Source organism: Pongo abelii, chromosome 19 (assembly GCF_028885655.2).
Source record: "Pongo abelii isolate AG06213 chromosome 19, NHGRI_mPonAbe1-v2.0_pri, whole genome shotgun sequence".
NCBI classification, from domain to species: Eukaryota; Metazoa; Chordata; class Mammalia; order Primates; family Hominidae; genus Pongo; species Pongo abelii.
This window is the reverse complement of record NC_072004.2, coordinates 3,842,693-3,858,583: the sequence shown is the minus strand read 5'-3', so window position 1 is coordinate 3,858,583 and position 15,891 is coordinate 3,842,693. Positions and strand designations below refer to the sequence as shown.

General features: G+C 44.3%; 1 protein-coding gene across 1 annotated transcript in view; it reads left to right on the top strand.

The window, feature by feature from the left end:
• The window catches only part of ZZEF1 (zinc finger ZZ-type and EF-hand domain containing 1), a 137,912-nt gene that overhangs the window by 76,275 nt on the left and 45,746 nt on the right, over positions 1–15,891 (top strand). Inside the window, exons 29-36 of the mRNA XM_024235183.3 lie at positions 1,363–1,831; positions 3,271–3,435; positions 6,890–7,009; positions 8,030–8,191; positions 9,903–10,032; positions 12,067–12,205; positions 14,119–14,284; positions 15,214–15,476. Of these exons, the coding sequence (XP_024090951.3) occupies positions 1,363–1,831; positions 3,271–3,435; positions 6,890–7,009; positions 8,030–8,191; positions 9,903–10,032; positions 12,067–12,205; positions 14,119–14,284; positions 15,214–15,476 (1,614 nt within the window). The remainder of the gene's footprint in view (positions 1–1,362; positions 1,832–3,270; positions 3,436–6,889; positions 7,010–8,029; positions 8,192–9,902; positions 10,033–12,066; positions 12,206–14,118; positions 14,285–15,213; positions 15,477–15,891) is intronic.

The window sequence follows — 15,891 nt, the reverse complement described above, 5'->3', positions numbered from 1 at the left end:
CTTTTTTGAGATGGGGTCTTGTTCTGTCTCCCAGGCTGGAGTGCAGTGGTGCAGTCATATAGCTCACTGCAGCCTCCCACTCCTGCGCTCGAGCAGTCTTCCCGCCTTAGCCTACCAGGTAGCTGGGACATCAAGCAGGTGCCACAATACCTGGCAAATTGTTTTTTCCCCTTCGTATCGCCCTTGTTAAGCAATTAAAAACTTTTTTTTTTTTTTAAGAGATGGGGTCTCACTGTGTTGCCCAGGCTGGTCTCAAATTCCTGGCCTCAAGTGATCCTCCCACCTCTGCCTCCCAAAGCGCTGGGATTATAGGCATGAGCCACTGCACCTGGCCTTGTTATGATTTTAAAGTGTGCTCACACTGAATATTCAGTGAAATTAAAGAATTACTATTATTTTTTAAATATTATGGTTATTTTTTAAAACTCATATATTTTTAAGAGAAATATGCTAAAAGTTTTTACAGATAAAATAGTGTGGTGCTGGAATGTGTGTGGAAATAATCCGGGGATTGGGGAGTTGGTGGGGGTGAAATAAGATTGGCCGTGAGTTAATAATGAAGGAAGCTGAGTGACAGGTACATGGAAGGGTTCTTATGGTGTTTTCTCTATATACATGTTTGAAAACATCTACAATGAAACTTTTTCTAAAAAGCGTGCTGATAGTACTGGCGAGATTTTGATTTCTATAATGAGATAAAATTTGATTCTGTTCTTCTGTTCTGTCAGTAAATATGTGTATCACTTTTTCGTTTTTTGGTTTTTTTGTTTGTTTTTTTTTTTGGAGACAGTGTCTCACTCTGTCACCCAAGCCGGAATGCAGTGGCATGATCTCGGCTCACTGCAGCTTCAACTTCTCAGACTCAAGCAACTCTTCGGCCTCAGCCTCCCAAGTAGATAAGATTATAGGCGTGTGCCTATAATGTCTGGTTAATTTATTGTTTTTTTATAGAGATGGGGTTTCACTATGTTACCCAAGCTGAGGTATCACCCCAAGTGATCCTCCCGCCTTGGCCTCCCAAAGTGCTGGGATTACAGGCGTGAGCCACCACACCAGGCCTATATCGCTTTATTCATGAAGCTGTCTCTTGCCCTCAATTGTGACGTTTAACTTATTTCCTTTACAGAAGTAGGCAATAAATTTAAACTTTTTTTTTTTTTTTTTACTTTAAATTCTAGGGTACATGTGCACAACGTGCCGGTTTGTTACATATGTATACATGTGCCATGTTGGTGTGCTGCACCCATTAACTCGTCATTTACATTAGGTACATCTCCTAATGCTATCCCTCTCCCCTCCCCCCTCCCCCATAATTTTAACTTTTTTTTTTTTTTTTCAATTATGATTCTTGTTTGCATCTAGCAAAAGAGTGTATTGAGAAGAGTCTTCTATTACTGAAATTTCTGCCCACGGGTATAAGTTCAAAAGAAAGCTGCGAAAAGTTGGAGACTGCCGATGAAACCAATCATCTCCAGCCACTCGACAAGCGTCAGAGGACAAGCTCTGTGGTGGAAGAGCATTTCCAAGCCTCAGTATCTCCCACTGAAGCAGCACCCCCTGCCACAGGAGACCGGAGTCCTGGCCTGGACACCCAGCCAAAGCTACCGTCCAGCAGTGGCCTTCCTGCTGCAGACGTGTCCCCTGCCACAGCTGAAGAGCCCTTGTCACCTTCCACACCCACCCGCCGGCCTCCCTTCACCCGAGGGCGACTCCGGCTGCTCTCCTTTCGATCCATGGAGGAGGCCAGACTGGTGCCCACAGTGAAAGAGAAATACCCTGTGCTGAAGGATGTCATGGACTTCATTAAGGATCAGTCGCTCTCACACAGGAGGTGAGCCAGTTGTTACCTTCCTGTCGCTTTCTCTTTTTAAGCCGTAGGTACCCAGTCTAGTCAGAGGCTTGAAGTTCATGTTAAAAACAAACAAATAATATTTAGGATAGATCAAGACTTGTTTTAGAATATTCAAGAAAAGTTTTGATTTTTTTTTTTCTTTAAAGAAGTAATTTTTGGGTGGGCACGGTGATTCATGCCTATAATCTCAGCAGTTTGGGAGGCCAAAGTGGGAGGATCACTTGGGGTCAGGAGTTCAAGACCAACCTGGGCACCATAGTGAGAACCCCACCCCCATCTACAAAAATTTTTTTTTTTTTAATTAGCTGAGGCTGGGCGCAGTGGCTCACACCTGTAATCCCAGCAATTTGGGAGGCTGAGGCAGGCGGATCACCTGAGGTCAGGAGTTCGAGACCTGCCTGGCCAACATGGTGAAACCCCGTCTCTACTAAAAATACAAAAATTAGCTGGGCGTAGTGGTGGATGCCTCTAATCCTAGCTACTCGGGAAGCTGAGGCAGGAGAATTGCTTGAAGTTGGAAGGCGGAGGTTGCAGTGAGCAGAGATCACACCACTGTACTCCAACCTGGGCGACAGAACAAGACTCTGTCTCAAAAAAAAAAAAAAATTATCTGAGTTTGGTGGCACCTGCCCGTAGTCCCAGCTACCTGGGAGGCTGAGGCAGGGGGATCACTTGAGCCAGGTAGGTTGAGGCTACAGTAAGTCAAGATTATGCCACTTAACTCCAGCCTGGGTGATAGAGCAAGACTGTCTCAAAAACAAAAAAAAAGATTTTTTTTCATGTAACATTTATATATTATACTGTTTATAAAGTATATCTCAAGAATGTACCATTAGAATTTTAAAAGGAAGCATTTTTTGAGTAGCTGCCCCTTATAAAATTGTCTTATTTTAACCCAGGGAGAAATTTGGATTTGGCATTTTCTAGAAACATGGCCACCCTGTGTTACCCAGGCTGGTCTCGAATGCCTGGGCTCAAGGAATCTTTCTGCATCAGAGGGTTACAGGCATGAGCCACCACACCCAGCCAGGATTTGATGTTTTCCAACAAAATTATTTGTTCATAGGCCTACATCTGTGGAAGTATTGCATGTTTAAGTTAGTGAGGAATTTCCTGTCCTAAGAATTAAGGCTTTGTCTCTATGGAAAGTGAAAATATCAATGTTCCTTTTTAATTCATTAAGTTAAATAATGGGTTGTTGGACTTCTGGACAGTTGGCATGAACTGATTTGTAGTGCTGCCGAGTGATGACTTAAAAATAGTAAAGAGGTATTGGTACTCCTCCTACGTGGTGTTTCCAATACCTCACAATAGTATTTCCTCTTTGATATATGGCATCAGGGTTTTGGGGGGGATATTTTCCTTCTGCCCCAGCTCAAGAGTTTTCTGGGTGTTCCTGACTTGCATTGTGTCTCCAGTGTTGTGAAGGTTCTTTCCCTGAGGAAAGCCCAGGCCCAGAGCATCCTGGAAGTCCTGAAGATAACTCAGTACTGTGCAGAATCCCTTGGGCAGCCCCACTGCTTCCATCCACCTTTCATACTTTTCCTGTTGGAGCTTCTGACCTGCCAGAAAGATTTTACCAAGTAAGTACAAAGGACAGGTCCACAAGGAAAACAGCAAAGATCATTGTAAATAAATCCTGATTGTCTTCTCTGATTAATAGCGGCATCATTTCTCTGTAGGATACAAATGTACATTTTTGGTTAATTCATTCTCTTGTTCCAAGGAAAGATGGGTTATATCCTTTTAATATGTAACTGCTGGGAACATGTTTATTCCTCCTGATGAGTTGATCAGCTTTACTTTCCAGATGGTGAGAATTGCATTCCTCATATACTCATGCATCATTTGGCTCCTGGAAGCTGTGAGCTAAATATAAGGCTTACAGAAATGATATTAATCTGAGTACCTCAAAAGGTGGTTCTTAAGATTAACTCAGTAAATACCTTTAGAGTGTCTAGTGTGCTAGAATGTCTTCTGGGTGTTATGCAGCAGTAGACAAGGCAGATTTTGTATTATATTGAGGAGAGAGAGACAGTAAAAAACAAATAAATGAAAAAATACCAGATAGTGATACTGTTATGTGGTGATTAATACAGTGACCTAATTTGGATGGTCAGGGAAGGCAGGCTGAGGAGATGAAAGCCAAGAGGTGAATGACCAGCTAAGATCAGAGAGAACAGCCTTGAAGGCAGAAGGAACAGTGCAAAGGCTCAAGAAGGGGGAGTTAGTCCAAGGAACAGAGAGAAAACCAGTGTGGCTGAGTGACAGGGAAAATGGGATGGGATAAGGTCAGAAAGGCAGGACCCTCATCACTATAAAGTATTTCAATTTTATACCAAGTTGTAGTTGGGAAACCACTGGAGATTTTTAAGCCCAGGAGGATCACACTTTGTTTTCTATTTATAAAAGGTGCCCCTGGCTACTGTGTGAAAAGGGGTGGAAATAAGAAAAGCAGTTAGGAGTCTGTGGCAGTAGTCCAGGCAAGAAATGATGGTGGTTTGACCCAGAGAATAGTACTGGAGATGGGGAGGAAAGGATGAGATTCAGAATGTATTTTAGAGGTAGAATTGTCAGGATTTATGGATGGATAAGATGGAGAGGGTAAATGAAGGAAAGGAATCGTGGGAAACTCCTAGGATTTGGGAGTGAGCAGCTGGTGGATAGTGATGCGTTTTACTGAGGGAAAGAGTATGGAAGAAACAGATTGGGGTGAAAATGAAAAGTTTTGTTTTGGCCATGTGAAGCTGGAAATCTTTTTTTGTAAAGATACCAAGTAAAGCTATTGAGAAAACAGGTCAGCATCTAACTAAAGTTACGGAAAGAAGTCAGGACTAGGGATAGAATTTGGATGCAGTTGGCATGTAGATGACATTTAGAGCCATAAGACCTCCTAGAAAGAGTGCAGAGATGGACAAGAAGGGGCCTGGGACCGAGCCATAGGGGCGCTTCTTTACTTAGAAGTCAAGCAGAGAAAGGAGTGTCAGCTAAGGAGATCAAGAAGCAGTGGCCAGTCAGGTAGATCAAAAACCAGGGGATGCTGTTGTCGCAGAAGTCAGGAGAAGAATGGATCTCAAAAGATAAGAATGTCAGGTGAATGCCCTTCCCTGGAAAAAAAAAAAAACAAAACATAAGAATGATCAATTGTGTCAAATACTAATGTGAGAATTCGAAAGAGATAAAAACACACTGGATTTGGCAGCAGTCTTACTGGAGCCATTGGCCAAAAGGCCAGCGAGAATGAGGGTGATAAAATGGAGCGACTACAGACATTTAGTTTAAGAAATTTGGCCTCAAAGGGAGCAGAGAAACGGGGAAGTTTTTGGAGGGCGATGTGAGGTCAACTGAGGGTTTCAAAGAGATGTAAGAGTACTTCTGTGTGTTGGTGGAAATGAATCAGTGATAAGGAAGCTTGGTACAGGAAGAGAGGGAATAATTTGCAGTAGCAGTTGTATAAGTTGAGAGATTGGCCTTTGATTGAACCAGGGAGGCTGTATCTGTAGTAGCGGGGAAATAGGACACACAGTGTCCACAAGTTGGCTGGTAGATATTTGGTGGTGCAAAGGTAAGGGAATTCCTATGTGATTGTTACTTTTCTTTCTCAAGATACCTAAGTTTCTCTTTTAAAAAATAAAATACAAGGATAGTCATTAGAGAGAATGGAAGGATGAGAAGGAGATAGTGGTGGCATCAGGAGAAGCAAGAAGGGGTTTTTTGGTGGGGGTGGGGGGTTGGGTTTTTTTTTGTTTGTTTGTTGTTGTTGTTGTTTTTTGTTTTTTTGTCTTGAGACAAGAGTCTCGCTGTGTCGCCCAGGCTGGAGTGCCGTGGCACGATCTCGGCTCACTGCGGCCTCCGTCTCCCAGGTTCAAGTGATCCTCCTGCCTTGGCCTCCTAAGTGTGTGCCACCACGCCTGGCTAATTTTTGTATTTTTACTAGAAACTGGGTTTCCCCATGTTGTCCAGGCTGGTCTCGAACTCCTGACCTCGATCCACCTGGCTCGGCCTCCCTAAGTGATGGGATTACAGGTGTGAGCCACCATGCCTGGCCTATGGGAAGGTTTGATAGTAATGAAAATTGAGAAAGCCAGTCTACTGAATTGTCTGACAATTTTGAGGGCTTATTTGATCATTATGGTTGCAAATTTAAAGTTATACTAGTCAGCTTGCTTGTGTGGTGTTTCCTCCACGACATTCAGCTGTTTTGATAGAGGTATAAGATTTCTCAGGCAAGTACATGGAGGAAGGAAGGGACACGGGAGTTAGTGTTTGCTAAGGTATGGTTATGGGCCATGGAATCTAAGCTGAGAAGGGAGCAGAGAGAAAGCATGGCGGGAGTAGCAGATGGTGAACATGAGGCGGCGTCCTGGGCTGACGCCCGCTGGTATTGAAGAAAAGGCTGCTGTTGGAGTCCTACCTGGGTGAGCAGGAGAGCTGGGGTCAGAATAGGGTGCTCTGCCATCAGTGTATCAGAGATGATGTCATCACACGATAACAAGGTCTGGGAAATGACCGTCAAACTAGGATGGCTAAGGGCGTGGAAGAGAAGATGATTGGAGATGCAGATGGCAGAGAACTGAGGGAAAAAGGAATGGAGACATCATTTTCATGGATGCTGAAGTCACCAAGATGGCCAGGATCATGGTAGAAAAGACAGTGAGGTTGGTGCCAAAGTCATCAATGAAGGGAGACAGAGGGGGAGCATGATTGTGTGGAGACAATCAAATGAGGTAATTTGTGAAAAATACTTAACAGTATCTGGCACCCAAGTAGTGGTGGCAGGGATGGGTTTATATTCACAAAGAAGATAAATAATCTCATCTCCATGCTGCTGGGTAACTCTCTTGAGCCAGTCAAAGGGATTCACTTACTGTTTTGTGCGTTACCTTCTATAGGTATTATATTTGTATTTACTTAAGTTCCTGTGCCGCTTTGTTCAACTGACTGCCACTTGCTCTTTTTCATGTAAGAAATCATGATTATTATTAAGAAAAAGATGTTCTGGCAATTAAGTGAATCAGTGATTTCCTCTGTTTCTAGTTATTTTGGACACCTGGAAGGCTGTGGTGCTGATCTACACAAAGAAATTCGAGACACTTACTATCAACTTGTTCTGTTTTTGGTCAAAGCAGTTAAAGGATTTAGTAGCCTAAGTGACAGGTACTGGATAATTTTATCATTTCTAGAGAAAAAAAATGTATTTTTTTCTGATTATAAAAGAAATATATGTTCACTGTCAAAAATACCAAAAAGCACAAAGAATAAAATAAAAATAACCTCTGATGTTACCACCTAGAGAGCTAATCACTAATGTTAACTTATTCGTATATTTTCTCCCAGTCCTTTTTCTGTCTGGTGTGTATATTTTCTTTTTAAGGGGATGAGTCTGGGTTTTTCTAAGAATTTATAGCCTATTATTTTCTGTTTTGGTATATTAGGAGTTTTTTTGTTTGTTTTGAGACAGGGCCTCATGCTGTCACCCAGGCTAGAGTGCAGTGACTCAGTCGCGGCTCACTGCAGCCTGGACCTCCCAGGCTCAATTGATCCACTCACCTCAGCTTCCTGAGTAGTTGGGACTACAGGCGCATGCCACCATGCCTGGCTAATTTTCTTTATGTTTTGTAGAAACGGGATTTTGCCATGTTGCTCAGGCTGGCCTTGAGCTCCTGGGCTCAAGCAGTCTGCCTGCCTCGGCCTCCCAAAGTGCTGGAATTACAGTCATGAGCCACCACGACCAGCCAGTATATTATGTATTATGTGCAGTTTGAAAACTGGAGTATAAAGCCATTTCCCAGTCCTCTTAGTAAATGGTTTAGACATAAGCCTTAAATCAAATGATTCTTCTGTAAATCTAAACTGCATAACCTTGGCTAATTTGGAGCTGGCCCTGATTTTGCAGTTTATCAGAAGGTGATTTTTACTTCTCAGTTCTTTACCATAAGATACCCCTATGGTGGTCCTGGCAGGGTGGAAACCTTACTTTACACCTTTCAGAGTTATTTTGTGTAAGCTTTGAAGAATGTTTGTGTGGAGTATGAGGAATTTGAAAGGAACCCAAACCAGCAATGTGAAGTTCCTTTCTGCTTTCAATTGCAAACCAGGTCACCTACTTGAATTGCTTCTGTTGCCTCTGTTGGTAATAAACAGCTCTGCTAATGGTCACTTTCACGGCCCCTTTAGGTCCTTGCTCCCTGCCTTATCTTGTGTTCAGACAGCCCTGCTTCATCTTTTGGATATGGGCTGGGAACCCAGTGATCTCGCCTTCTTTGTTGATATTCAGTTACCAGATCTCCTCATGAAAATGTCACAGGAAAATATAAGTGTCCATGACAGTGTGATCAGGTAAGAGCACGGTCCTGTGCGCTGCAGTTCCTAATGTAGGTTATGAAATGCAAGGAACATAGTGGGGGCGTTAAGAGCACAGACTCCGGAGCTAGACTGTCTGTGTCATATCTTGGCTTTGTCACATCCTAGCCGAGTGGCCTTGTGCAAGTCGTATAATCCCTCTGTGCCTCAGTTTCCTCATCTTCAGAGCTGGAGATAACAATGGTGCTGCCTCCGAGGCTTGTTGTGACGAGTACCTAAGTTATATATTTCAGTGTTTAGAACCGCGTCTGGCATATGGTAGAGCTATGTACATTGGTGGTGGTGATCTCGTGAGCTCTGAGGCCGAGAATCCTCTGCATTTTGGTGATCTTAGTATAGCTTGCTGAATTGGGAAATCCTTTTCCATAATTTTTGTTACATGTATGTGTTATGTTAGCCGCTCTAACTTCTTGCACATTATAAGGACCTTAGTTAGAAAAAAATCGTGTATGAAGGGTTTTTTTCCTCCGATTTGGCCTGTATCTCTCCACTGTACTCAAATCCACTTCCCTATTTGTGGCCATTCATGTGTAGAAAAGAAAGTAGAGGAGAAGGGGAGAGGGAATGCTCTAAGAGGAGAGAAGTGGGAGGAAGTGAATGAGTCAACACCAGGACAGTCTCCACTCTCTCAGGAGAGCTGTTCCAAGGGAAAAGGGGACAGAATTAAAGCTGCCTCTTTAGTTCACGAACCTCAGCCGTTGCCTCGCTGTTGGAGCTCCGCTGGCAGAGACCGGGGGCAGCACTGGGGGGCATCAGCTTGTGGATCTTGGCTGTGGGCCTGCTCGCAGTTTCTCACCTTGCCTCCCTGCCACAGTCCTGAGGGGAGGAAGCACGCCCTTTACAGCAAGCCCTCGCGGCACCTCGCGCAAAGCTTAAGTATGAGTATAGGCGTAAAACCATTTTCTTGGAATGCATGAATGAATGAATGTGTATTTATAGCTTGGTAAATATTTTGTATTTGCTCTTAAGCAAATCTTTTTCTGTTTAAAGTTCTAATTGTTAAAACAAGCTGTAAACTGAAATTATGGAAATTTACAATTTTGCATCCAAAAGGAACTTATAGGATTATCTACCTGAAGCACTTTATTTGAAATGAGGAAACTATGGCCATACCACCCTGAATGCACCTGATCTCGTCTGAAATGGGGAGACTGAGGACCAGGGCTGAGTCATGTGTCAAGGTCTCACAGCACCTGATCTCGTCTGAAATGAGGAGACTGAGGACCAGGGCTGAGTCATGTGTCAAGGTCTCACAGCAGCTGGTGGTAGAGCTGAAGTCACAGTGTCTCCTGATTCCCTTCTCATACTGATTCCACCAGGATATGCTGAGCGTGTCTAAATCAGACTAAAAAATAATAATAATAATAACTTTATTTGGCCCTAGTGCCTGGCACATAGTAGGTTCACCATAAATGATTGTCCAGTGGAATTATGCCATGTGGTACAACCTTTCATACTCTTAATTTCTCATCCCTTATAGTCTACTCTGGAAAGGGCTTCTCCTTCTTTCTTGGCATATATCTACCAAATATTTGACAAATCCTGGGGCTTTGAAAAGCAGTTGACCTTTCCCTCTCAGAAGCTGAAAAATGCCCAATATAATAGACCTATAGACACAGAGTCTGCTAACCAGTACTTTCCTTGGTGATTGGGAGAGGCATGCTTTTCTCTTTTTATGTCCTTTCAGCCAATGGAGTGAAGAAGATGAGCTTGCTGATGCCAAGCAGAATTCAGAATGGATGGATGAGTGTCAGGATGGCATGTTTGAGGCCTGGTATGAAAAAATAGCCCAGGAAGATCCAGAGAAGCAGAGGAAAGTAAGACCTCTCAACTAGAGTACTCTGAAGTGATCTGCTAGGAGTTTGGAGAGGAGAGTTTGCCTGGGGGCGGTTCTGGCAGGCTCTTCCCTGAGAGGGCTGCAGGTGGCATTCAATACCCTAGCGAAGGGGTCCCCAACCGCTGAATGCAACTGAATACAGGCTGTGAGCAGCGGGCAAGTGAGGGAGGCTGAGCTCCGCCTCCTGTCAGATCAGCTGCGGCATTGGATTTTCACGGGAGCATGAGCCCACAATAAACGGCGCATGCGAGGGATCTAGTTTGTGCGCGAGGGATCTAGTTTGTGCGCTCCTAATGAGAGTCTAATGACTGATGATCTGAGGTGGAACAGTTTCATCCCGAAACCATCCCCCACCCGGTCCTGTGCAGAAATTGTCTTCTACGAAATTGGTCCCTGGTGCCAAAAAGGGGGACTGCTGCCCTAGAGTCTGGTGTTTAACCTTTAACCTGAGGGGCTGTAAATTCTGATTTGACTACTCAGAGTGGCTCCCTGCCATAGAACTAGACTCATTGGAAAATTGGCTCTTAAAGCTGATGTACAATATGAGGTGCCAATTTACTAATTTACAGTGAGAAATAGAATTGCTGGAGGGCCTGGGCTCTAGTGTCCTTGGAGCAGCACATTCTCTTCCTGTAGACAAGCAGCGTGGGAAGCCACGTTTCCATCAGAAGACTGCCTGGTGAGCATGGGAGCAGCCGTATATATAGAGAGGGCATCAGAGCGGCATGATTCAGATGTGCAAAGACTCAGGCTCAGATAGCCCACTGTGTCCATCTCCTCGTCAGGTGTTAAATCCATCGCTACCACATGTGCCAAGCATCTGCTGCCTCAGATTCATTCATTTTCTAAGTATCGAGTGCCTACTATGTGCCAACCACTTTGTTCACATAGCACCACTGTGGTGCTTGGATGGAGCTTGCCAAGTGGGCCTTTGTGGCTTTTTCTCTCTCATATGTTAATACCTTTTGGGAGTTCTGTAGTTTTAAGGTGACTTGGCATATTTGCTCTGGTCTCCTGTATGACTTACTGATTTAGATCCCTCATTTCCAGGCCCTAAAGAGAAACAATACTGTAGTCCAAGTACTTTCCAGTAAAGCAATTTGTTTGCTCATTAAACAGTACCCAGACTATCCCTGCAGAAAGTTTGCCTGTAAGTGCCAGGGCCAGTACTCCTTTTGCAGTGTTTCCTGTATCTGTGAACACTACCATCGTCCAACCATGTACCCAAGCCAGAAACTCTCCTCCCTTTTACTGATCCCCATATCCAGTCGGTCACCAAGGTTTCCCACTTCTGCCTCAACACCTCAAATCTACGTACCTTTCACCATCCCGCTTACTACTCAGTCCCAGCCCTTATAATGTGCCATGGGACTCCTTTAACACTTTGGTCATGGTCAGTCTCCCTGAGTCCAGGCTTGCCCCTTGGATCCATTCTTTCCTCAACTTCCAGAAGAGCACTCCAGTCCGATCACATTACTCTTCTCTCTAAAAACAATCTGTAACTCCTAAGACTGATATTCAAGGCCCTTTGTGGTTTAACCTTTCTCTCTTCATCTGACTATTCCCCTCTGTACTGTATTCGACACACTGAGTCATGCCAATTTCATAAACCTTTCTCTCATCCCCTTTTTGCTGTCTGTCAAATTTGCTATTCCTATCTGACATGCCCACCTCCCTTACCCCGACCCATCTGGTACCTGTTTGTCCTTTGGGTCTCAGCTGAGGAATTATCTCCTTTGGAAAACCTTCTTTGACCTTCCGAATACCCATTGGTAGCCATAGTCTTCTGTCCTCTAAGCCTCCTGCATTTTCCTGTGAAAACACTGGTCATAATGGTCATCACCTCCTTGATGGAATTCCCAACTAGACACTGAGGAGCTTATTCCTCATCAAATCCTAGCACCTAGTACAGTGCCTGGAACATCTTCAGTACCTATTGAATGGAGGAATTGATTAGTGAATTGTGGCCACCTTAGAAAATCTATCAGTTAATTGTATTTGTTTGGCCTTACAGATGCACATGTTTATTGCTCGCTACTGTGACCTGTTAAATGTGGACATCTCTTGTGATGGGTGTGATGAGATTGCCCCCTGGCATCGATACCGCTGTCTGCAGTGCAGCGACATGGATCTCTGCAAAACTTGCTTCCTAGGTAAATTTCATGAACTGGGTACGCCATATCCAAAGGCAATATCACTTCTGATTTCTATGATCTTGTCATTTTTAAAAACTCTCGGTGTACTAAATCAAAGTACTGCCCAGTGGTATTTTCTCTGACTTCTTGGCGAACATGAGCCTTATCTCCTCAACTAAATGAAAAGCTCCACAGCCCTAATATCTGTCGTGCTTCCTTCTTCTATCATGCTGGGTGTAGCCACTTAATAAACACTCGGGACCAGTGTATGTATGTTCAGTGGAGTTTTCAGGAAATAATGTTTGCTTCTGAATCATGCAGTGTTTACATGTAGCAAAATACACACCCACACATACACAAGCAAGCTTCAGAAATCCTCTCATACACTTGACTTGTAGGTGCTGAGGTAAAACAGATGCACAGTAGTGCACACCTGACTGGCCTTTTTGTGCATGGCCCAGTGGTAAAAGACAGCCCTTGCCCTGGAACCATCTACAGTCCAGCAGGAGGACTGGACAGATCCACAGAATGTCTGTTCCAGTACAAGAATGTGTGTGCTGAGTTATAAATGAGGGTACAGATTGTTTCTGGAAAAGTTTAGAAGCAGTAGTAGCATTGCTGCAGGGAAGGCTTGTGAAGGAGGTGGAATGAGAATTGGTTTTTGAAGAAAGTTAGAACTGGATGCTGTGTAGGAAACGTTGGGGGACGGTATCACCATCAAGGGCATAGCAAACCCTGGGACAGAGGAGTGTCTGTAGTGACTTTAGATGGACATGCTGAAATGTTTGCCCAACTAAGTGATGGATTAAGACAGGTGGGGCCCCCGATTGTGGGACCCCAAGATACTAGGCTAAGGAGTTTGAATAGTCTAGACACAACAGGGAAGGTTTTTGAAGTAGGTATTATTAATAACATGATGAGAGCTATGCTAGAGGAAGGTGGTTCTGTCGGTGTTAAGAGTCTCCTTTAGGAAATCAGTCACAGTATTCACACAGGCATGGGAGCCTGGACTGGGTTCATGGCAGTGAGAATGAACAGAAGTGGGCCAGGCGCGAGGAGCATTCTGCAGGGTCCATGACAGAGCTTAGAGTGAGAAGGGCCCAAGGGCCTTAGAGTGAGGAGACCAGTGCAGCCCATCTCTTTCCTGACTGTTATTCTCTCTCACTCACTGGGTCTGGGTCTGGTTCCCCACTCCCCGAGACAAAGTCTCACTCTGTCACTCAGGCTAGAGTGCAGTGGCGCCATCTCAGCTCACTGCAACTTCTGCCTCCTGGGTTAAAGTGATTTTCCTGCTTCAGCCTCCCAAGTAGCTGGGAGTACAGGTGCCTACCACCACACGTGGCTAATTTTTGTATTTTCAATAGAGACGAGGTTTCACCATATTGCCCAGGCTGGTCTTGAACTCTTAGACTCAAGCGATCTGCCTGCCTCGGCCTCCCAAAGTGCTGGGATTACAGGCATGAGCCACAACGCCTGGCCCTTTTTAAATTTTTTTATTTTTATTTTTTTATTTTGGAAGTCTGTTTTCATCTGTGATTCTGGAGTGAAAAAGGAAGAGCAAATATCCTGATCAGTCCTTAGTGCTTGTTAACAGGAATACGTCAACAGAGGCTTACTCTTTGTTAGTGGAGGGGTCATAGGAGACAGCTCACAAATTAACATGTGGACTTGTTTCCACCAAACAGCAGTCCTGATAATATATTTGATCTCACTGTACCATTGCCGAGAAATTCTGTGCCAAGAATCTCATTCATATGCCTGGAGCCACCCAGGCAGAGCACCCTGTCTCCAGAGAATGCCTGTCTGTGGGCCCTGTATCCCTGAGCAGTCGCTTGGGAACGGCCCTGGTGCTGGGATTGGTTTGGGTTTGGAAACTAGCCCATCTAGGAGCCCTCTGCCTCATCCCCTCACACTGCTGTGTTTCTCCCCAGGTGGGGTGAAGCCTGAGGGCCACGGAGACGACCATGAAATGGTCAACATGGAGTTTACCTGTGACCACTGCCAGGGTTTGATCATAGGCCGGAGGATGAATTGCAATGTTTGCGATGACTTTGATCTTTGCTATGGATGCTATGCAGCGAAGAAATATTCCTATGGGTATGTCTCAAATGACCGTCGCCACAAAGCCTTTTCTTTACATATTCCTTCACTTGAAAAGGGACTTCTTTCTTTTTATAAAAAAAGGTTTTTTTTAATTTAAAAATTTAAACATAACCAAAAGTAAAGAGACTAACACAGTGAACCTTCATGTACCCATTACCCAGGTTCAGCAGTTAGAAAGGTTTTGTAATGTGTGCTTAGTTTATTCCTTTTTTTTTTTTTTCTATGTTAAAGTATTTTAAAGCCAATTCCAGGACTGGGCTCGGTGGCTCACGCCTGTAATCCCAGCACTTTGAGAGGCCGAGGCGAACTCCTGTGGTCAGGAGTTCAAGATCAGCCTGCCCAACATGGAGAAACCCCGTCTCTACTAAAAATACAAAAATTAGCTGGGTGTGGTGGCGGGTGCCTGTAATCCCAGCTACTTGGGAGGCTAAGGCATGAGAATCGCTTGAACCTGGGAGGCGGAGGTTGCGGTGAGCTGAGACTGCACCACTGCACTCCAGCCTGGGCGACAGAGTGAGACTCCATCTCAAATAAATAAATACATAAATAAAGCAAATTCTAGGTCTTAAATTATTTCCTTCCTCCATACTTTATACCCCCCTTTAAAAATTATGGGTTTTATTCACATTACCAAAATGCTATTAACACACCTTCCAAAATCACAATAAGCAATTCTTCCTTAGTCCAATTTCCACAGACAACCTCTGGGGATTGTGAAACCCTGAAAGGCATGTTCTGTGTTTGTGTTTCTTCATTTTTCTGGGGAGAGGGCCCACACCTTTCTTTACATTTTCAGTAACCGCATCCTAGAGGAGACTAATGCCCAGTTGCGACCACATGCTCTCCTAAGGCCCTGTGCTACTGTTTGGAGCCACATAAGCTTTTGGAGGGTTGTAAGCTTTAAATGTGTCTTGCCTTTGCAGCCATTTGCCTACCCACAGCATCACGGCCCACCCAATGGTAACCATTCGGATCAGTGACCGGCAGAGGCTCATCCAGCCATATATCCATAACTACTCCTGGCTGCTCTTTGCTGCCCTGGCTCTCTATAGCGCCCACCTGGCCAGTGCAGAGGATGTGGATGGGGAGAAGCTGGACCCCCAGACCCGTAGCAGTGCCACCACCCTGCGGAGCCAGTGCATGCAGCTCGTCGGGGACTGTCTGATGAAGGCTCATCAGGGAAAAGGTGACTTCCCAATGCACAGAAACCAAAACCAGCCCTCAGTTCCTGGTGAAAAAAAGCCTTGGCAAATGTAAAATACTAAGCTTAGTTTACAGGTGGCAACATCCAGTTTTCCACAAAAGGGGCTTACCCTGGTGTGGAACTTAATTTTTAAGTTCCCCGATGGATTTTAGAGAAATGTTGGCATTGAAGTTCAACATTTATTTTCTCTGAAACTAATATTAATTAATACCTCAAACTAATTTTAAATAATAATTAAAACTCTTTATATCTGTGGATGCAGTCTAGTATTTGAATCTACCAAACCTTGCTGAAAGAATCCAGACTTCTTAACCTGGAGTGTGAATCTCCTTCCACACAAGTGTATTCTAGATGAGAGCTGTTTACGAGTAAAATAGTTTAGCAATATATCGACATG